We start from the raw sequence: 23,134 nt of genomic DNA, 5'->3' as shown, positions 1-23,134 counted from the left end.
GAGTATCAACTTACTGCTTGGGTAAAAAGAAAAGCTCTAGAGACTAACTGACTTGCTAGAAGTTTTCTAAAATAGAGTACCAGAAAGGATATAAAATACAAGCTCTTGCTGTTTAAAACTAGATGATAGCTCTACTAAGCTCATTAAGCAGAGGCAAGTTTTCTTTACATGAATTACTTCTGAAATAAGACACTGTATCATGATTTTTTCCATTGGCTTCTCCTAATCAGAATTTACCTTAAATATATATGCACAATCAAATTTGCTTCTTTATATCAATGTACCTAAACTATATCTTCATAATTAGCTTCAGCTGTTTCAGGATTTGCAGCTCTGGGTTTACATCTGTATGAAGATGAAATTTGACAGCATTGTGCAGGAGGAATGTTCTTTAACTCTTAAATATTACTTGACTGTTAGATAGTAAATTGTCTTGATACAATTTCAAACATAAACAGATTATGGAATTAATAGACTATCAAATACAAATTAAGTTTACACTGCCCATCTGTAAGCAGTTATCTATGGCTAAGTTGTTTTTGACTCTTGACTTGTCCTCCAATTTAGACTTTGAGAAAACCAGGAATGGTCATAAGGGAGTGCTAGGTGTTACCTCTAATGCAATAAAATGCATACCCATAAGCACACTTGATATAGTTTGATATCATGCCATTACATACATAAAGAATGTGTGTAGCTTGAAACAGATGGCAAGACTTACTTGGTCTGTAGTGTGTAAATCTACAGAGTGTAACAAACTTAATGTGCCCTTACAGAAGGGAAAAAATGTGAAGGTAACTGTTAGGCTGCAAGCAGCAACATAAAAATTTAGTCCTGAAGAGCACTGCTGATTCAGTGCCTATGCAAAGTCACTTTAAAATAATGTGAAAGAATACTTCAGGAGTGTCTGAAAGAATACTAGATTCATATGAAGCAAACTACAGCTCCAGCTGAGTGCTTGAAAGATCAGTCTTGTAAGTAAAAGGCAATAGGAATTCTTAATGAGGAGAAATAAATCATAGAAGAGCAAACCAATCAGTAATTTACTTAGAATAGTAAAACACTCAGGCATAGTAAATAGTAAAATCCTACAGCAGTAGTTCCAGGAGAACATGTGTTTGTTCAAGTCATACCCTCAAGGTAAATACTAGAAACTAATTTCTTTTCTAGTAATTGGAAAACATTTTTATGTAGTTCTAAAATACATAGGAAAAACAGTAGCAAATAATTAATTTTGGGGAGGTGGGTATGGATAAAACTTCCACAGTTGGTTTTGGTTTTTTTACTTGAAATAGTTCTAATTACAAAGTTAGGTGCCTCTCCCCTTAAGCAAACCTCAGTAACCCTCACACAACTGCTAACTCATTGCACCATTCCAGTGTAACTTCCTCATCTCTTTGGACCTGCCATTTGCTATTGCAGCTTTCATAATTCTCATAGATGCTTTTATATCTTTTAGTTAATTTCTCATCAGTGAAACTCTCCTAAACAAGCAAAAAAACCCCCATTATTTCATTCACACTCGTTAAACTGTTTTCTTTAACCATTCTCTTCATTCTTTTCCCTTTCTTTTTTAGTGGTTAAGATGAGAATCATCTAACAGAAAAGAAACACACTTCACTTTTATGTTATCTGTTACAGGAAACTACATTTCATGGCATAGATGGGAAGCCTAAGAAAAGCAAATGGAGTAATTCCAGTCAGTTGTTAAATCTGAAAAATCCTATGACAGTAACTTAATCTGTCAATTCTCTTTCTCTTGCTTTCTTCCTCATTTTTGCAGATTTGTCTAATAGTAATGGTAGATTTCAAGAAAAGAAAATAGATTTATTCATTTTTTTATATTTCTTCAACAATGCTAATGCAAAGCAGATACAAATCAGAATGTGTTTTGGTGAGATGGCTGATCTGTTAACTGTCTTCGATATGGATCTATGGCTATTGCAGCTAAACTGGTTAATTCATCAGTTGATCCTACTCTGACAAGCTGGGAGATGAGATTCTAGAAACTGGAGACCACTGATTCCATATTCTTCCTGTACCGTTTCAAAATTACTTCATCTTCAGGAACATAAGCAGTTAAGATACTGTAAGAAACAGTAATCTTGAACTACACTGTCATGTTATTTGATAAAAACCAGAAATATCAGTAAGTAAAAAAAAAAACAACAAGAAAAAACCATGAACCAGAACAATTTTCAGAGACAAGCTGGTTGCGTACAACTATCTGTAAGCCCAGATTTAGGTATAAAAATGAAAAAATGAGATTTGCTGCCTCTGTGCATTTTTCTTGGCAATAAGAGCAGCCTCATAAGGACAACAGACAAGAATAGAAGACTATGTATAAAATAAAAATGCCACTCTTAGAAAAAAGCTTCAGATTGGTGTGGTCCATGCACAGGGTGGTAGCCTAATGTGGCTGCAGGGCAAAGCTAGTGGGCCTGACTGGACAACAGCAAAAGCAGGTATTTCTGCAAGTGACTGGCTGGTTCCTCTGGACATGAAAAATGCACTGGAACAGGTGTTGCTGACTGGCTCAGGAAGTAAACCTGGAGGGTGCCCGCTGCTCAGCCTCCCACTCACCCTCCTCCTTTAAGGTAGGAGTGCTGGGACCCCTTCCAAGGCTGCTCAAGCCCTTCCATGGGTTGAAGTGCCAGTCCCATCTGCTCCAAGAGCTGCTCCAGCTGCTGCAGCAGCACAGTTGGCTCCCTTCATTCTGCCCAGACACTGCTTCCTCTTCTCTCCTGTGACAGGAGCCAGATGCAGAGAACTGCAGAGAAATTTGCATCTCCAGCAGAAGGGGCAGGAGGAGACTGCTGGCTTTAGCCACCACAGCACTGCTCCAGTGTGTGAGGAGAGCCAAGGATATTGCCCTCTCTATGCACCCACAGACATCTTGCCAGTGAGGGCCTGAGGTTCCTCACTTGCTTTATGAGCACTGAGCAACTCCAGCCATGAAGGGCTGGGCCACCACCCACTCAGGGTAAGACATTCAGAAATCTGCTTCCATTCCTGAACACCAGAAATGCCATGCAACAAGCTGTATAACACTCATAACTGTTATAACTTGAAGTATAAGCATATTCTTCTCTTTCTACATTTCCTGTTATTTTCATGCCACTATTAAGAGATAAATCTTCTGTTCCACTGGCTTTTAGTATTTATAGTAATTAGTGCAAAAATAAATCTTTCTCTGCAAACAAGTTTTCTCTTCTGGATCAAAAGGTGAATGCACACATTTAGTACTATACAAAATAAATATTACACAGTTTGGAACACAGAGCTCCACTTGCTTACAAGCTATAAACAGACACTGCTTCGAAAAATGCTTTACAGGATTGAGTCTAGGATGTAGGATTAACATATTCTTTTACTTCAGAGCTCATAATTTTGTTTGCAAAATCAATTTCTATAAAAAGATTAAGAGCTTCAACTTGTTGTCAGTAAATGTAGTGTACTGGTGACAAGGCATATACATATTCAAAAGATTTTTCAAATGATGGAATTCAGGATGTTCCTGCAACTGCAAGCATGTTCTATAAAAGTGAACTCTAAGGCTTACAGCTTTTTATTACATGTACTGGGTAAAAAAACAAGAACATGGCACTTGTGCTACAAGAATATATACATTACTCTTATAATTTGATAAGGAATGCTTTATACATTCCTCATGCAGCAAAGTGCAACTGTCTCATCAGCTCTTATCTAGGTCTGACTATTTTTTCCTCCTGTTGAAAACAATTCTTTCAGCATTCTGTTGACCAAAAAACTGAAGACGGTGTCATACAGTGCAATATGACACAAAAAAGATCTGTCTAGAACTACTGCTCAAATCTCTGCTGTTTATAAGGATTTTTCTTTCTAAATCTAAGAACAGGTATGTGCAACAAATTAGGTAAAGCTTAGCACTGCCTTATTTGGACACCCACTTCTGCTTCTGGCAAGGTGTTCTCTATGGTACAGTGTAAAGAACACATTGCCATGTACTGCTGAAGTCCAACCAGAGTTTTAAGTTTTGCTTCAAGAGCAGTCAATTGCACAGAGAGATTGGGGGGAACCCACAGTTTTTTCCATAGTGCAGAAAAGCCTCAAGAAAACAATTTGGTAATGAACCTGGTAGCATCACCGTGATTCATCTGGCATACAGAAGAGAAATTATACTGACGTGAAAATGGAATTCACGCAATTGAGGAAGAAAAATCAAGGCATAACAGGGTCTACTCTCTTCTATCGTACAACAGACCCTCCACCTACATTTCACTTCTTGAAGGACTTGTGCCATTTCACCAAATATATCCAAGATTACCATTTTAATATAGTAGGCAACATTAGGCTTCAGATTCTCGCTTCTTCTTTCCATCTTCTCCTAAATCACTGTCTTCTGACTGGCTACTGCTCAGGACTACAAACTGTCCTTCTCCACTGCTCTGGTTTGATCTGCTGGAAGCAGCTATCAAGCGGCTTTGCTCCTCTAAGTCCTAATGTGAGAGGGGGAGGTGGAAAATGAGAAAAAAAGTATTAACTTTTAAGTAACTTACAATTGAAACAGGCTAACATTATTATAATTTATCAACTGTCCTTTAATACTACCAATGGACCACTTTATGTACAGAGTGAATGAAAAGACTGCATAGAAAACCAATCCATTTCAGAGGCTGGCACTGCTAGAACAGCTAACACAACTGTACTTAAAACACAACAAGTCAGAACAAGTGTCATCATCTAGAACCCACTCCCTGCATCCCCTTCTCACAGTGTAACTGAACCCTCCTCAGCAAAGGACATGGAGAAGTTCAAAACTGAAGGACCTGCTGTCAACGATCAAGGTAACTTACTGTCCTTTTATTCTTAATCTTTTACCAAACATGCTGACCTGTACAAATACAGAACTCATTCTGTAGTGCAGAGACTAGTCCAATCATGCTGCATATATGAATAAACTGTACCCTCAGTGTTACTTGAGAGAGAATGGGGAAGTCCAGCTCACTGTTTGCCTTTCTTATTCCCCATTCCCATGTGTTCTGCAGCTTTAAAAGCTTCCTTCAAGTACTGCTCTTAAGTACTCTTACAAAGAGCTCTTTTTTAAAACTACTGTACAAAATCTGCACAATTAACACAGGAAATGCTTCTAATAATGAACTTAACGTTCCATGAAGTTTTACTAAAAAATATGGTAGTGAAGCTTGGAATACAAAGCTGCCAAAGAAGGCAGGGTGAAAAAAGTAATATTAAGAAGTCATTATGAGATGTACCTTTTCAATTTGTTTTTGTTTATTCAGTTCTTTTTGTTGCTTCTCTTTGACTCTCTCAATTTCTTTTTGCTTTTCTGATGCTTTCCGATCCTAAAGGGTAAAAAATGTATATAAAGTCAGTAACAGTCTGAGATGTTTGATACACTACCTATTTATATGAGTATACTCAAAGCTGTTATACAACTGATTTAATTACTATTCTTTTAAAGGACTGGTATGCCAGCTGAATCCTCTTTTCAATATTGTTCTGCAGTTCCCACTGGCCAGTCTTTTTACCTTGAGTTTAAATCCTAGAAAACTAATCCCTTAAAATATACCAGAACAGTACTAGTGGATCTATAAATATCTTGCAGAATATATTTTATTACACATGTTAAATATACACTCTTGCCCTTCCATTCACAAGTATCCCTTGCCCCAAAAAGGTTCTTACCAGTTCTGCATGAAAAGCTATCTGTTTTGCCAGTCCAACAGAGTCACAAATCTAAACAAAAAACAGATTTGAAGTAATCAAAATAACCCTAAAAAAATGCCCTTAAAGCCAGATCCCCAAATTAAATATGATAGCACCTTAAAGCACTTGCAGGCAGTTAAGCAATCTGGTTTAACTGTTTCTCAGTAAATAAACAAAACACACAGAAATCCTTAGCTCAAATGGGTCTAACATCTTAGGATCCATGTCAGGTTGAAAACTGATACAAGTATAACCATCACCAGTACCTTTTCCCCTTCATTATTTGATTCAAATATATAGCAGACAGAAGTTTGGCGGCTCTCAGCTCTCCCTCCTGAAGTTCTAAGCACAAATCCAAAGAGGCGCTTGTTCTCCTGGTGTGTAGCATACAAGACTACGTTGGGCAAAGGAAACTGCCAAAAAGGATCAAATATGGAGATATTAAAACTGGTTCCAAATATTTTGTAGATGAAGTTTCAATACTGCATATTAATGACTTCAGTATCCTAAGTGGTCAACCACACAGAACATGCATTTGTGTAATACAAACAGAAGAAGACAAGGATTAAATTATTCTAAATTATTCAAAATACAGGACAATTTCTAAAAGCACAAGGAACCACATCTGCAATGCCATTCAGCCATCTTTCTCAATGTGAGGACACTCCTTTTTTTCTTTTAGGAGACATTATTCATACAAATTACTTTTGCAACTAAGCCTTCAGTATTTGGTGCCAGGGTAAAGGCACTACTACTCCAGAACCTTTCCTGCAATTAGCTTCAGCTCTTTAGGAACATATAAGCAAGAAAACAAACAAACCCCAAAATTAACAAACCACATAGCCTCACTATTTTGTAGAATGATTTTGCATTCTCATTCCTGAAAGAGTTGACTTAGACATTTCAAACAGATCTTTTTGAGACTTACCGGAGGATAAGTTTTTAAATTCTGAAGGCCCCTACTACAGCTGCCATGAAGTGATAGGACAGGTTTTTCCTAACCTTAAGTGTACACATTCAGAATACTACACATGCACTCAGTTGATATATCTCATTTGTAAAAGTTTACAGCGTCGGGACAGTTTTGAACTTAATGCCTCAGAAGTAAAGAAAGAAACCAAAACCCACTAAGTAAAATATCAAGACATTTTCACATGCTTAGGGTTTCCTTTTACAGAAATGAAAGTAATTCAGAGTCACAAAAAAACTTGAGTGTTTTTTAAAGAAGACCCAAACAAATTAAATAACAGATCATAAATTGTATATAGAGAAGGGTGGGTGCTGCAGGGAGGAGAGCAACGAATTTGAAACATAATAAATACAGATAACTATTATGGAATAATTAAGCTGGGCATATTTGATAAGTGCATTTGTTATAAAGGATTAGGAAAAAACCCCAACACCACAACAGAAACCACACAGCACTACCAATGCAATAATGCATTAACAACCAAAAATGGAAAACAAAAAAGCCCAAACACCAGCAAACCTTTCTGGACATCAGAACTAATTTGCCTCCAAAATATAATCAAACACGTTGTTAAAATACAATATTGTTTTCCTAAGATTTTACCCTATCAAATTAGGGGGATTCAAAAGCCTGTAAAGTCTGCCTGATCTACTGAAATCACTCCCCTTAAACCAGATTTGCTCATGTTTTTCTGTCTATTTTTCAATGTATGCATTACTTTCCTAATTTCAGTAGAAATTTGTCTGGAAATCTCATGCTGTAATTGATTTTTGCTAATATAATATATAATATAATATATTTAATATATTTAAAGTAGAAGAGTTACAGTGCTGGATATTTATCTTAAAATGTAAAGTTACTTACTCGCAGTCTTGTAACTTGTGTCTGTGGATCAATTAACCTAAAAATTTGTTTTTAAAAACAAACCAAAAAGTAAATTTTACCAAACTGAAAGAAGATAATTCTGTAAATAAACATCAGTAGAAGTCAGGAAGCAAACTTACTTTAAACAGTCACAAGTGACTAATAAATGTGATTCTGTCATCCTGAAAATATTATGGATGGCCCGAGCTGCTAGTATTTGACGCATTGTTTCATAAACAACATCTGGGCTTTCATCAGACTTCACCTCCATAGAGCCAAGAAATCTTACAATAAATAACTGGTGAAGAATTGAATCTAAGACAAAGAAAAGTATTAAAAATGTGAACTCTATTTTGAGTCTTCCACTCAAATCCACAGATGGAGTTCAGTCAGGAAAACTCCGAGCTTCTAACAACTTGGAAAGATACTGCTCATACTTATGAATTAGAAGTACAATTACTAAGCAGCAAGTCACAGACCTTTTCATTGGGTTCAATGACTACATGAGTTGCAATGAGTTATTTTGAACACAGACTTTCAGACAGTTGCATGATTTAACTCCACTTGTCTTAATACATTGCTAATATAACTAAGCATTCTAAAACTAGTGTGAAAGTAGAAGCTACAGATTAGAACAGGAAAATAATTTTCAAATTCTATTTTTTATTTTCCATTGAAATAAAATTTTTGTTTTACCTTCTGTTTCAGATTTTGAGCCTTCAGATTCACCAAAAGGATTTGTGCGTCTATTAAAAAATGAAAACATCAAGCCAGGAGTGAGACCACAAGAACCACTAAGGAATCATGTAGCAGTCTAATGCTGCATCAAGTAAGAACATGTCACTATTTCACAGACTTGCAATCCAGATAAACAATGAATGATAAATCATAAGGACAAGCAGTTTAATCAGCAGTTAGACATAAATTGCTATATTTGAGGACTCATGGGAAAAAATACCAGATATTATTGTCCTATTGCTGCCATAGAGAGTTTGCTCATGGTATTTTTTTAGATCTGAATTTTTTCGTTAGATCTGAATTAAGCCCAAGTCAAGACTTTGAAAAGGTATAGTTTTAGGGAATGAAATTTCACAGAACAACTTCAGGAAGTATAGCCAAAAGCTAGTAGTCACGCTTACTGAAGAGAAGTCATAGGTTTGTTTGAAATGCAGCTTTCTGAAAATAGTACTGGGGTTTTACTCCTAGACAGTCAAGAGAAACGTGGCTATTTCTGGCTCTCAAAGACAGAATTGCTATCAGTTACAATGAAAGTGAAAATACTCTAGGCTTCCAAGTTACATTTTTCAAAAGCATTGCTGAGAAGAGAATATGTGAAATGGGGAAATTGTGTTTAAAACTTCTAAAGAGGAAAAAACTCTTTGGCTAATTGGTAGCTGCAGAACTATTGTCAAGGGGTTAATAAACTTCAAATTAGGTTTTATAAGGGAGTAATGAAGGCATCATCTCTCTAAGAGATGTTCTAAAAGCAAATTTATGAACTAAGAAAAAGATGTCAATCTCTTGTTCAGTTACATGTTATGCTGACTGCCAGTTTTATTTTATCAGTGAAGTCTTTTAAGTAAGAGATGTCTAGTTTAAAGGAGTAAAATTGTTCTAGATTGAACTCTGACGTCAAAAGTCATTGCTACAATGTTTATTTAACAAGGATTCAATCAAGAATAATCCCATTAGATGCTCACCTGCATAAATACAGTAAAGGGAGATTCTATTAGCATCTTTTATTGCTGAGACTTTTTTGCCATTTAAGATTAGACTGGAAAAGTAAATGCCAAATCTCATTGGATCTCTCAAAAGGCAAAATTAAAATTTAAATATGTCATCAGTTTCAGGAACTAAGGCAAGTGGGGAAGACTTTTTAAATAATTAATCCTTCTAAAGTAGCATGTTGCCTATTTGTACAAACATTGCATTTCTTTATTGACAGTGATGGTCAACTGAAAATACTGAGCACAACCGTATCCTTTCTGCTACGAAACACAGGATTTTCTAGAATGGAACTATAACTGATGACATGAGTTTAGCTATTAAATCTTTCCACTTCCTGGAATACAGTTCCAGTCTTTTTTTAAATCAATATATTCTTAAGGATCTAGTTAGCCAACCGGTTAGTCAACAACAAAAAAACTGACAAAAAAAGGATGAGTTAAAATTGAATATATTTAACTCTGACGTCTCTGTGAGGTGCAACTGAAAATACAAATATTCTTCTGGAGGGCAGAGGAATACAACACGTTTTTGTGACTGGAGTAATATAATTTAGTTTTCAGCTTTTAGGCTTTTGTTGTCAAGAACAGCTGCGTCTGCAAATAAAGTTTTCTTAATATCTGATCTCTGTACATATAGTTCCAGAAAGGCTGTGCAGATTTACAGGTTGTTTTTTTTAACTTTTGAGTGGGAAGTTTACAAAAAAACAAGTAGAAGAAAATGTTTTTATATTTTGGGAAGAGCTCTTAGACAATTTTCACTTGTCTGTAGATGAGATTACTCTAGAAGCCTAGATCATTTTCACTCACCTTTCAGGTTAAGAAGAGTGTCATCGTATGCCATCATCACCTGGAGGCAGGGCTACCAAATTTCTCTTGAGTTTCCAAGAGGAAATAACCCAAACTGCTGGGTGAGCAAGCAATAGGAAAGGAAAATACTTTATGAAACCAAAAGGTAGTAATAAATCAATAAATAAAAGCAATAGCTGTTAAAGTAAGAAAAGGTGCTGCTAAACAGAAAACAACCCTCAAGACTAGTGCATGTAGTTAAGCCATTGTTTCACAACTCTACTTAACTATCACAAAAAACTGGTTTGCTTTGCTGGGCACTGCAAATTTTGTGACATGAGTCAGGGCAATGGCAACGTGTGTTTTGGAGCTACAGCCTAAACATGGATTTCTGGTTTGATTGGTTGTTTTTTTCTAAATGATTAACTTCAGGATTTTTTTTCTGCTCTCTGCATGTCCTACCTCCCCGCTTGCCCTGAAGATTTTGCTTGACCAGGCAGATCTTCACTAACTGGAGATATGATGTCAAATTGTATCGGCGTGTCAGGGGCAACAAGTGAATCCAGGGAGAGTGTCGATAAAGCTGCTGATTCAGATCCAAGTGACCCTGTGCTGCTCGTCCGAACTGCAGGAGGCCGAGATTGTCTGAAACAAAACAAAAAAAATTAAGATCTCTTAGTTTCAGGTTGGTTGATAATAAATTAAACCATATGGGAGACCAATACAATATTCCAAAACTTGATGTAAAACAAAAACTAAAAACCTGAGTAAGATCAGGGTATAGTAAACAAAGACGGAGTCTCCATTTCTAGCCAAACTTACAGTTACTACTTGCGTGGCATAATTGCATCAGATTGTATTATATTTCATCTGTGATTACATAATGATGTTAAAACAATCTGAGGTCTGCTTTCAGCAATTAGGATTAAGAAAAATCTCAATATAAATTCATGCAACAAACCAAACATATGATGCAACCAACAAAACTGTCTAGTCGGCTGGAAATCTTGACTACTTGTGACAATGGATGCTACACAATGCTAAAAAGGTAAGTCCAAGAAATTTTTCTCTAGTCTATCCAAGATTTATTTCCAAACATAGAAAGTTTTTGTTGTTTGTTGGGGTTTGTTTCTCTTTATAGATGTGGTCTTCAAATTACAGCCAAGTGTTCATTAACTTACAGAGTAGGCCGCATGCTCTCATGCCTCTGCTGAAAGGAGGGAGATGGAGTAACAGCTTCCAGAGCTGACTGATTTACACGTGCAGCAATTTCCTGCAATAGAGGGATGGGAAAAAATTAATTTACTAGATAAATTAAAACCACATAAATGACATTAATTTATGTACCCAAATGCCCTATATGAAACAAGTAACAAGGCAAATAACTGCAATGAAGTGAAAATATTTTTCCTACAAAATGTCTGTGCTCATCAGATTCATATTCAGAAGACTGTCAGTTCTCTCTAGTAGGAATTAAATGGATCCATCTGAATATTTGTGACAAAGTATCATATACAAATACAGGATCTTGAAGATGTCAAAAGTTATACCAAATATAAAAGTCGTATATTTTTCAAGCTTCCTATATAAGAAGTTAGATGAAGAAGAAAACAGACTGTATGCTTTCATACCATGATAAGCTTGTGATTACAAATGTAGGAAGCAATCAGCTTAATTTTGTGCTATCTAGTTGATCTCTTGAATTTTGTGCAAATCTACATCTTACCATATTACTTATACTATGAATTTTAGTAGTTACCTCAGGGTTTTCACTAAGATATATCTGTTTAGATATGTTGTTTATGGTGCATATCCACTGAAAAAGAGAGAGAAAAAAAAATATTTGTCATTTTTTAACAAACTTGATTCAATAGTCAAGTTGACTAGTTTCAGCACTTTTCCCACTTTCTTTCTAACTTCAGGGAGCCAAACCATTATTCTGCACACTCAGCTTGTCATTCAGTTCATTACTATCTGCATACTGCACCTCCCAATATCAGATTTTACTTGAATAAATTACTTTAGACACACTGAAGCTCAACACTAAAACAAGCTTAAGTCATGACAGTTAGGAATTTAAAAAAAAACAAAATCAGGATTCTCTGTACTCCCATTATTCTGCAACTGCAGATGACAGTGTTTCCTCAAGGTATTCTAAAGATTCCATCTGCCTTCTGTGGAATTTGCCCATTTCTTGCACTTGTAAGCTAGAATCAATTTTCTCTCTGTGCTGTGGAAAACCATCTGTTCCTGCTCTATGCTTTTCAACTTTTACCTGAAGGAAAACTAACTGGATTGCATGCATACTACAGAGGCTGTTCCACTTTAAAAACCTTAGGAATAGCATAAAAGATCATTTTACATCAATGTAACATTGAAGATTGCAGAGGAATTTGAATCCAGGCTGAAAGTACCATATTTTCTGTATTTCCTCATCCAGCTGCTTGCCCAAACATGCTTCAAATCAAAGGTGCTTTTAAAATGTTTTTTTTTCCCATCCTGCCCCTTATTGAAAAGTTTTTAATGAGTAATAATGCAAACAGATATACCTCTTTATTTAACAAATACTTAGTATCTCTTACTACATGTGTTCCTTTGTTTCTGGACAAATCTGAGTATATTCCTAGACTGTAATGAATGTAATGAATTTAACAGTTTGGCTCATCTGTGCAAGCTTTTGGACAGCTGTAAAAAGCTGTCCAAATAAAACATTAATTCTAATAACTAGAACATTCTTTGTTGGACCACTACACACCTATACCGCTAGGCTATTATTTGCAAAAACTCTAGAGAACCTTATTTTTCTCACCTCTACAGAAAGCTAAAGAAAGTAGGGAAAATACATCCTTGCTGGTTGGATGGGGTTTTCCCTCCCCGTTTCTTTTCCCCACCAATATGTGGTACAACATGTAAATTTGCTGGCATAGTATTTGAATACTGACATTTCTCAGCTTGTGTTCATCCAGTGCACAGGCAAGTACGTCTGCCTCACCAGAGTTAGCAGCCATTTGGAACTGGTGACACAAGCAGATTTGAAAGCAGTCCAAAAGCAATATTATTTCACATTTCAACTTGTTCACGAAGTATGAACATAGTTTCCCATCATCTATCAGGGGCAGAAAAACAGTTTTTCCTCTTTTCTCAACTGCCTGTATTATTCTCTGTGTCCTAACCAAAGACTTCCTTTATTTTCCATTCTTGACAAGCAGGTAGGAAGAAAGAAGTTTGAGAAAGCATGAACAAAGCAGCAGCAGCAGCATTTCTCAAGATTCCATTACTCCTAGCTGTTTTGCTGTGGGCTTTTTTTGGTCCCTTTTTTCCTTTCCTGCTTCCATGATAGTGAAAAGGACTTGGTTGCACTCAGAACTGCATTTTTTTTCTCTAGGATTTAAACAAAGTATTATTTTGTGAGACTTCCTGAAGCCTGTCATTATGGATAGAATGAGTTAAAAGTTCACTGCTTACCACCTAGATAAAACCAGCACACCAACTATGGTTACAAATGTATTCCTTCTGCATAACAGAAAATCATTGGACTGCATGAGAACCTCCTATAAACTTACCTCTTCATAATCTTTTTTACTCTCTGCCTGTAAGATTGAAGACCTGAAAGAGGAGAATGGAAAAGACAATTCTGTCTATTTAAAATGCCTCACAATTACATTCAGACAGGAAATTCCACTTTCACATTTGTACATTGCACGATAAATTAAGAAAGGCTGAAGATTCTGTGTATGTGCCAAATGCTGTCAGCATTTAATGGGTGGGTGACAGGCAATCTATGTTTTAATTTTAATTGAAAATAGAAAAGGAACAAAATTCTAATTGTGCCCATGTAATACCTAAGCCCTTGCAAAAGGTAACACACCACTGTAAACTGGTTATGGTAACCTTATTCTGAAATACCACTCAGCTACATTATAGAGCTGATAAACTAAAAAGACAAACAACAAAACAAACAGACATTACAAAGTGAAGACGACATCCCAGATTTTACTTCTAAATACCCCCAGAATCTACCAAGCTATAATCTGGCCAAAGATAGACTATCTTTCTCTTCTTAATTAGTGAGTCAGTATTACAGGTACCAGTAATGTAAGAATACTTACTTTTTACCATCAAAAGATGTTATCTGAAAACAGTACCGTCTGTCTTCACAGTCCACAGCCATTACAGAACAATTGTCTATATCCATGACAAGTCCCCCAGCTACGTCTCCTCTTGCCTGGCTCATCAAATTTCCACCTTGAGTGAAGTAGAACTGTCTCTCCCAACTAGAAGATACCAGCCCTGTCTTACTAAAAGATAAAAAGAGTGTCTTAGTAGCTTAGGACTTCAGCTGAGCTGTATAAATTAGGAGAAAGAAAATAATTATTTGGTACAAACCATCTAGACATTTAAGAAAACTTTTATCCCCATTTAACGTTTCAGGTTAGCTTTACAGCTAAATTTGTCTCTTTCTGTCAGTTATTTTTTTCATTCTAAACCTACTGCTGGCAAAGAATACATTGATTTGTTGCTTTTCTAGATTCTGTGAAACTTTATTAGAATAAAAAGGTCTAAGTAGTTCAGTATTAATGATCAGCTTTTATGTAATGCTTTACACAAAATGCATATTCAAATTATGTGCTTTATCAATACAATGTGTAAGACCTCTGAACTTTGCACTTTCATTGTTAAGACCAAGTTTTGAAGACCCTTGTGTTAAGCATTAGCTTAGTCACATAAGATACCTCAATTTTCAAGTATTTTGTACCATTCAACAAGATCTCCAACATTTGGCTTAAAGCATGTTGTTGGGGTTTTTGGGTGTTGTATGTTTGTTTTTTTCTCCCCAGGATAACATGAGAGGAACAATCTGAAAACAACAGTCATTGGTATTTGCAAATGCCTCCCTTTTTTTCAGACACTCCTTTCAATATTAATTGCTGCAATTGTGTTCTACCACAGAAATGCATGCCTCATTCAGCGAGTATGTTACTCTAATTGTTGTTTAAAAAGCAGCCTACGTTTTTTAATAACATCCTTCGAGCTTAACTATAAATTACAGAAAAAAATTCTGAGTGTTACAACTTATTTTTAATAACTATAAAAATTAGCAATAGAGTGACAGCTCCCTCATGAAACTGAGAAGGCCATTTTCAAAGTGTGTTTCTGTTAACAGAGGATGTTTCGCTTTGTGTATCTCCAACTTGTCTTATTTTTTAACTAGACTGAATCCCAAAGATTTAACAGATACTTACGTAACAATCCTGGAAGCTGCATCTGGTTGTTTCATAGTAACAATCCAGTGAAATCACACTCTACTAAACTTTAATTATTCTTCATGATGTGAAAATTCAGACAAAATTAGACTAGAACCAGGATAACCATACTCTGCACCTGAATGACACTTTGTCAGTGTAACAACGAAATTAATACTAATTAAGTAAAAGAGTGCAAAGGAAGAAACAGAACAGCTCCTATCTGAGTTACTCAACACATAAAATCAGCAGAGCTAAATTCAGAAAAATAATACATAACTTTTTTAGCTTTTCTTTCTCAAAGTAAAGTATTCTGGAATGTTTAGGTAACAAGTTAGTCTTACTTTCTTGCATTGAGATAGCCAGCTTTCCGGGTTAGATTTCTATGAACAGGAAATTTTGTAGGATCAGGATCAGGCAAATACAGTGGATCACTAGCTACTTCCAAGTCCTCTATAGTTTGTTGCATGTTTTCTACTTCACACTCCATTTCCCTGCGAACACTAAGGTAAACAATGTGTTATTAACAAAGATAATTTATTAATGAAATAATTGGCTTGATAGTAGTTGAAAATTCAAGAAAAAGCAACTTACTTCTGTACACTTGTGCCAATATTGGTCAAAAATTCTTCTAATTGCTCAGTAAGATTTTCTGAACCCATTTTAAAAAAACTTATCTTAAAAAAAAAGGGAGAATTTAGTCATTAATAGACCTACAGTAATAACATATGAAACCACAGGAGGTTAAAGTTTCTCAGAGAAATCTGTTTTCATCCCTCAGTCCCACCAAAGTCTCTCAATAAAAAGATTATCTCATCTCAGAATAGCTGACACAGGAAAGAGTCTAACTGTTTCCACATTACTTTCCAAGAAGATAAACCTCCACGTGGACTTGCATTCATGGAAGTTTTAATCAGCTATTCCCATTAGCAATCCAGTGGAAAAAAGTACCTAGCAATGGAATTTCAGGCAGTGCATTAAATGTAGCCATCTGGGTTTGGGGTAGAATCAGACCTTTATATTTGTCACCAAAACTTCCCTAGAAGATCCTCTGAGGGAGGGAGGGCATGTCATGATGAGATTCATGTATTGAGTGGGAAATGACTGCTGCTGGCTACTGACAGTGTTGATGGCAGCAGCTATGCCAGCTGCAGGGATGAGGATGGGGTATGTCTTTTTCTCTATTTGCTTCCTTGGATTGCAAAAAGGTCTTGCAATGGATTTCAGTACATCAGCCTTCTTTCAGAATCTGAAGTTACCTGAGCTTGCATGTATCCTAGCAAAGGTTCTAGCACAGCAATTTTCTTTTTGTACTGAAGACTATTTAGTGCACAAAAATAATGCATCATAGTCTGATGCTGTTTTTTCCTGGAAGTATATACATCTTCTGTAACTTCAGCCTTGATCTAAAGAGACACAGACAGGGGGAGGAAAAAGGAATGTTTGAGACTTGTTATCCATCACATGCCTTCTGGACAGCTTTATTGCCAGTATCGAAAAAACAACACAGTAATGTTCTACCCTCTGTCATCACCAAATGCATATTTTACTCTACAATTCTGCTTCTCTAACTTATACATGACAGATAAAGGAAAAATAAATACAGCATTCTTTTATCCCCAGAAAGTATGATTATTTCTTTACAAAAATAAATTCAATATAGTATCACAACATTCATCTTAGAGCATTTTCAGAGTTACGAGACAGGCCTGTATTGGGGAAACCTGATTTTCTGTTCTAAAGCAAACTGTCTCTACTGCTAAAATATAAACTATCAACCTTCAGGTGGAATCCCCTATACATTGCCTTCCATCATAAATATTAGATGAAAATTATTTCTTATCTCGTCTAAAAATCTTTATATTAAGTATTTTGGTTTTTACAAACCTTTTCATTTTCCCTTCTTTTTGACAACCGACCGTATCTGGTAATGGCAGCATCATGGTCTAAGCATCAAGAGAGAATTCATTATTATTGTGATAAATTAATGACTTAAGAAACAGCAGAAAACCTTTTCTATCAGCGAGTGTTGCACAGCCAGCTGAATGCAAAGTTCTGTTGTATCAAAACTTTTATTGTTTTTGCTTGTTTATTATTACTGCACTGCCACAAATACTTGGGCTGAAGAAAAATGTCAACATGGCCAAATTTCCCTAACTAATATTCTTCAAATATTCTAATATTCTTCAAAGACAGAAACTTTCTTTAGGTAGAGACAATTTTCCATTATGAAAACCTGTATCTAACCATTCTTGCTTCTAAAGCAGGGAAGCAATTTACATTAAGAGAAGCCAAATCCTTACTTAATCCTTCCTTAAAGAATATGTCCTCTACAAGGATACAGTAGAGCTAGTTAAAAAAATGTAACTTCTTACAATACGGAAAAAAAATATCAAACTAATTTAAGGGAGGTGACATTTATTAATCCAGTCCTGACTTTAAGAAGTGAGCTAGCACCTTACTATTTTTAGTAATTTTTATAGCATAATCCTAAATTATTTAATAATTAGATATACACTTAAAGTATTCTAAAAAATACTAATGCTGTCAATTTGCTTTAACACTGATACACAAAGCAGAGATTTACAAGTGAACCAAGGAAAGCTGGGTGCCTAAATATCACTGAAAAAAATTACACTTTAGTTAGTCACTCTGAGCCATGCAAATATCTCCCCTAGTTTTCTGAGTAAAAATCTACAATCCTAATCTACAATAATACTGTTGTCTTGTAATACCTAGAACATTAAGTATTTCACACTTACCATTGCTTGCAATTTGGAAAACTTCCTTTAGAGTCAATATCTCTACAAAATAACATAGCACAATTTAAATAAGTTGTTAGTAACAAAACTTTTATGTATAAAGGTTTCTCCTGCAATGTTTCATTTCTGATCAGTTGCAGTTTGCACTTCGTTCCATACTGAGTTATCAGCACAGGCACAATCTGGCCAAGAATGTCTGCTCCTACTTAGGGCCTGAGTATCATCTATGTGGCAAGCCAGCTTACCAAAAAAGATACTGTACTGTAATAATTTAAGGAGGAACTTCTGGTCTGAGTTGGGGAAGCAGAAACACAGGAGATGGGGAAGTATTACTGGATCAAAGAAAAGGCCCAAAGACATTGTGATTCCTCCTGCCTAAGATCAGTCATGTTCTGTTCTAGATGTTTTTTTAGGCTTAGGGAAGTTAGAATTTTTATTTCCATTTAGACTTAAAGTGTTCATATGATAGGTAGTACCATTCTAGGATGTTCACATTAGGGATTTAAACAAATTTGGGAACAACTCTTATAATTTATTAGCCCATTTGCTACACAAATCTATTCACTTTATCATCTCGAGTAAAATCCATCATAATCAGATACATTAAATATTATTTTAGACCAGGCAGAGTAAGATACAACTGCTATAAAATAAGTTGGAAGCATCTTATGCATGCAAATAAGATGCATGCATGCAAATAAGATGGCAAATAAGAAGCCACCTGTATTACCAGCATGGCTGTAGAATAATGTAACTGTAAAATTAGTCAGTAGTAGAATCACTAACTACAAAGAGCTATTGAGATTAAATGCTCCATTTTTATTATTGCTGCTGCAGATAAAACCAGTATTTGTTGGAGCACTCTACCTTTTAGATCCCTTTCTTTAAACTGGGTAATGGGAAACATCATTGCATCTGCAAGTTGAGTTGAAAGTACTGCATGGCAAGAGCTGAGCTGTAAAAGACAAGAGAAAAAGGAAATTTTAGGAAAACAGTGCTGACATAAAGCAAAACAAAAGGTTGGTGTAAATTTCACTCAAAGATGACATCTAGAATTCAAGCATAATTTTGCACATTCCTTTTTTTGCAGCTATTCTTTTCTAGGCTAGTGATCTCATATTTTTTTTACAGAAGACCTTCAGAGTTTAGTATTTGTCCCTACTTTTCCAACTTTATTCCAAGTTGCTGGATCATGTCAGAAGATGGCCTTATGCATTCTCATGACTAGTTCATTTATTTCTCCAGTTTCCCTTCAACTACATCACAGACCATCTTTCACAGGTTGCAGAAGTAGGACAAACATATTCTTGCTTCCTCCCTAAATGCTGTTGAAGTAATGTTAAAAGTAAGGAGAAGGATCACAGGTAAAATCCTGATTAAGATTTTAATGCTGCTAGGCTGCCTTTGGAAAGAGCCAGTCTCTGTCTCTAACACAGACAGCAGGAAGTTCCTTTGTCAGTCAGGTATCTAAAATCAGCCAATAAAAACACCCTCATAAAAAACAGTTCCAGCTGCTATCCTGTAATGGGTTTTGGCTGTATCCACAGGAAGTTAAACTACATTTTTTCTCAAACAAACACGTATCCACATTTTGCTGAGGATTCTTTATCTTCAGGTTATACAACTTTAAATAAGTGCTGCAATATATAATTAGGTGTTGCCTTATTGACAAATGAAAGCAAATTCTGTACCTCGTATCTTAGAAAAAGCTGGAATAATTAAGAAAGTTAAAGTCTATACATGGTGACATTAGCCAAATAAGTGAAACAAAGACAAGTACTTGCCTCATCTATTACTTTTGCAAATTGTTGTAGAGTGGAAGTCATAACTTCATCATCTCCCCCTAGTGGAAAACGCTAAAAGAAAATAAAAGGAGGTGTGTTGTTTGCAGCGTCCTCTGCCACTCGCAAAACTGTATTAATCATGTCTATGAATGTATTAGGTGCTCCATTATTTTAAAATATTATATAGTTAAGATACACTGAAGCACTTCTTTACTGTCCTGTGAAGAAAGAACATTTTGGGGAGGAAAAGACTAAGAAACAATTCTAATTTAAAAAACACATCTATTATAAAAATAGATTAATCTAATTAATTGATTTTATACAATAATTATTTTTTTTTTTTTAATCAGGAAAGATGAAGACTTCACATCTATGAAGATTTTTATCCAGCTTTGCAAATTATTTTTAAATTATCAAAAGTTAAGAAATATTTGGTGTTCATCTTAAACTTCTAACTCTTAAGTTATGTGACTGTGTGAAATTTCTAAGTCATCCAAAGGAGTTTACTTCTATTAATACCTTGATGGAGGCCAAAGTAAAGACACTCTACATCTCTCTGTTTCTCCATCCCTTTCTCATGGGACTACTGTAGGTAGTAAATATGGTTTTTAAATGGAGATTGCTAAACAATCCCCAAACACAGAGATTCAAAAGTAAAATATTCTAGAACTTACTAATATTCATCATGGTAAGGGGAGCTTTATTCTGTTTTAGTTGAAAGAACTAACATGAAGATAGATGATTTTGACAAAGATTCGAGCCACCAGCTACAGCTGTTCATTTTATATGGACTAAAGCTAAATACATTCTACATTGTGCTCTGGGAGATAAAAGAGTAGAAAAATATGTAGTCCTGACCATACATACACAACAGTGATTTACACAGTACCTGCTTCTCATATTCCTTCAGAAGCTTTGAAGTCAGATGAGTTGCTGCACTTAATTCGTTCTGATTAACAAAAAAAAAAAAAAAAGACAAAAACCCAAGCTTGTTACTTTTTCATTTAAATTAATATTTTTAAATTGCATAATTGAAGCTATCTTAAAATCTAACCACAGATTTTCAGAAACTCCAAGCATCTTGCCCTTTCATTTCTCTAACATTACTGAATTACAGGTAACCAGTTCGCAGCCTGCACTGTGTGCCCTGATTCCTTTATTTTTCACATTATGCAGTGCATAGTTGCACTCCCTTCTTTCAAATTAGCTGCCCTAGTTTCTGAGTATTAGGAATTTATTTTCTGTAAAGGAAAGATTACAATGAACCTCAGTGCTACCTGGTAACAAACTGCTTGGTACTTGTACACAAACGTGACCTAATTAGCAGATTGTACAGAACAACTTTTGAGATTTTACTGATTTTTTAATACAAATTTTTAAAATAGCCATAAACTCAATGTTTCAGAAAAACACAGAAAACAGATTCAGCCTTTGGCATAAAACTGCAGTTACTTATCAGATGATGAGTGAAACATGAATATATTGCAGATAAAAAATAGTCTTTGACTTGGTACTTTACAATTATACATACTAAGATCATGATGGGAAAACTTTTAAAAACACTTGGATATTACAATAAAACTACTAGGAGACCATAAGATATTTTACTTGCCATAGGAAATTCTGTTGCAAAAGAAATCACAAGAATTTAGTCTTCACCAGTCCCAAACATAATGAAAAACAGTAATTTCATTCTTATTTTATCTCAATTCCATGTTTAAAAAACATTGAAGTTTAAAAAAAATATTGCTTATAATAATTTCAAAAAAGCAAGAGACATGAAATGTGGTTTCAAAGCTTTTGAATGCATTCAAGAATTTCATCAACACTACCTGTGCATCATATATTCTGTGCATGGCTTGAAATAACTGATTTATGTAATTGGAAATTGCAGCAGCATCTTCTTCAAATACTCCCAGCAAAGAGCGGGTCTGTAAAAATGGAACAGCCAAAATACTAACATGTCAGATTACCAAAGTAGCATTTCAATGTAATAATTTCAAAGTTAAATAGTATTGTTGCAGGTTTCATTATCAAAGTTTATAAACTCTCCAACATATTTTACAGGAATGATACATGTTGCATGCCAGCTGAGCTTCACTCCTACTGCAGCCTCTCTCCAGGTTAATACAAGTACATTTTCAGATAGGAAAGGATCAAGGGAGATGGATAATCATATAAAAAAGTTGGAACAGCAGGACCCACTATAATACATCCCTAACGAAAAGGGTAAAGATGACTGGTATTAAATAGCATGCCAAGTATACACATTTATTCTGCAGTGGTTACAGTCAGTTCTGTGATATGAGGAACTAAAAGCCAAACCAATACAATATACATCTTGTTGTTCTTTAGATACATGTCCCTCCCCCTCACCACCCCATGGGGAAAGGGACTTATAAAAACCTGTCTTTTGTCCTTACCCCAGTTTGCCAGTCAGTCTGTGCCTCAGCTGGTGCCACCCACAAGCTCAATGACTATGCATCCTATTGTACTGCCTGCATCCCTGATGAAGGTGCTTAACAGTATCCACCTCACAATCAACCTCTTTATCAATGCCCACCTATTAAACTTCAAAACACTGAACTCTTTAAGTCTAACAGTCCAGCCAGTTTTTCCACCCAGGTTGCAGTCTGTACCTCTCCATTTTGTCCAGAAGGATGTTACCAAGGATTGTGTCAGAATCCTTGCTTAAGCCAAGGTAAATGACAACCACAGCTCTTCCCTGTAATGAAATTACTGACTTGGTATGAAAAGACAATCAAGTTGCTCAGGCATAATTTGTCCTGAAGCTTAAATGAGATGCTGACTCAGTGTTCTTGCATCCTTTTTGCACTTGGAAGCAATGTTACTCTTCACCATGAGGATACTGAATAGCTTCCTTCCACCAAGACAATATCCCAAAAAGGTAAAAGCAAATAATGTACCTATAATTCTGTGCACACTACATTTGTTTTTCCTAATCCTAACATTTTTTTTACATTAAATTCTTTTATTTAACTAGAATTACATGCCTAGTTGTCTCACAAATAAGATCATAATATGTAATGCCTGTAAGGTGCTTGAATAATAAAAAAGAATAAACAGCATTATCAACACAATAAATCACTTTGATGGTGGTTCTAGTTTATAAAACAAGTGGAAAAGGGGGTGGAGAAGGAAAGAGATGGAGGAGAATTTAAATGTTTGTCAGGTGTGGCAACATGTTGTGTCATCATAATAGCTGTGGCTTTCCCATTAAAGGAGACATATATGAAAGAATGCAAAAGAAAAAATTACATAGTACCATAAC

At 35.4% G+C, this 23,134-nt stretch overlaps 1 protein-coding gene across 1 annotated transcript; it reads right to left on the bottom strand.

Annotated features, from left to right (window-relative positions):
- Positions 1–4,328: 4,328 nt before the first annotated feature.
- APPL1 (adaptor protein, phosphotyrosine interaction, PH domain and leucine zipper containing 1) lies at positions 4,329–21,767 on the bottom strand. The gene is made up of 21 exons (XM_009993424.1): positions 21,675–21,767; positions 20,732–20,791; positions 19,843–19,914; positions 18,926–19,013; positions 18,059–18,100; positions 17,184–17,242; positions 16,556–16,702; positions 15,891–15,973; positions 15,641–15,799; positions 14,163–14,351; positions 13,617–13,659; positions 11,813–11,869; positions 11,235–11,326; positions 10,516–10,698; positions 8,237–8,286; positions 7,681–7,855; positions 7,541–7,577; positions 5,973–6,119; positions 5,686–5,736; positions 5,253–5,342; positions 4,329–4,478 (listed from the first exon to the last, which is right to left on the bottom strand). Exons 1-21 carry the CDS (start codon positions 21,696–21,698, stop codon positions 4,329–4,331), a joined length of 1,998 nt encoding a protein of 665 aa, XP_009991726.1. The 5' UTR covers positions 21,699–21,767.
- Between the last annotated feature and the right edge of the window lie 1,367 nt (positions 21,768–23,134).

The sequence above is a fragment of the Chaetura pelagica genome, unplaced genomic scaffold (assembly GCF_000747805.2).
Source record: "Chaetura pelagica isolate M959 unplaced genomic scaffold, ChaPel_1.0 scaffold630, whole genome shotgun sequence".
NCBI classification, from domain to species: Eukaryota; Metazoa; Chordata; class Aves; order Apodiformes; family Apodidae; genus Chaetura; species Chaetura pelagica.
Note: the sequence above shows the minus strand (reverse complement) of the source record. Positions and strands in the feature narration are given on the sequence as shown.

Coding starts and splice junctions, on each gene's coding strand:
- APPL1 (XM_009993424.1), bottom strand. CDS start 21,698: ATGCACAGAATATATGATGCACAG. Junction 20,792..21,674: donor ACAGAATATATGATGCACAG/GTAGTGTTGATG, acceptor TTTGTTAATCAG/AACGAATTAAGTGCAGCAAC. Junction 15,974..16,555: donor TAGGATACATGCAAGCTCAG/GTAACTTCAGAT, acceptor TTTTTTTTTAAG/ATAAGTTTTTTTAAAATGGG.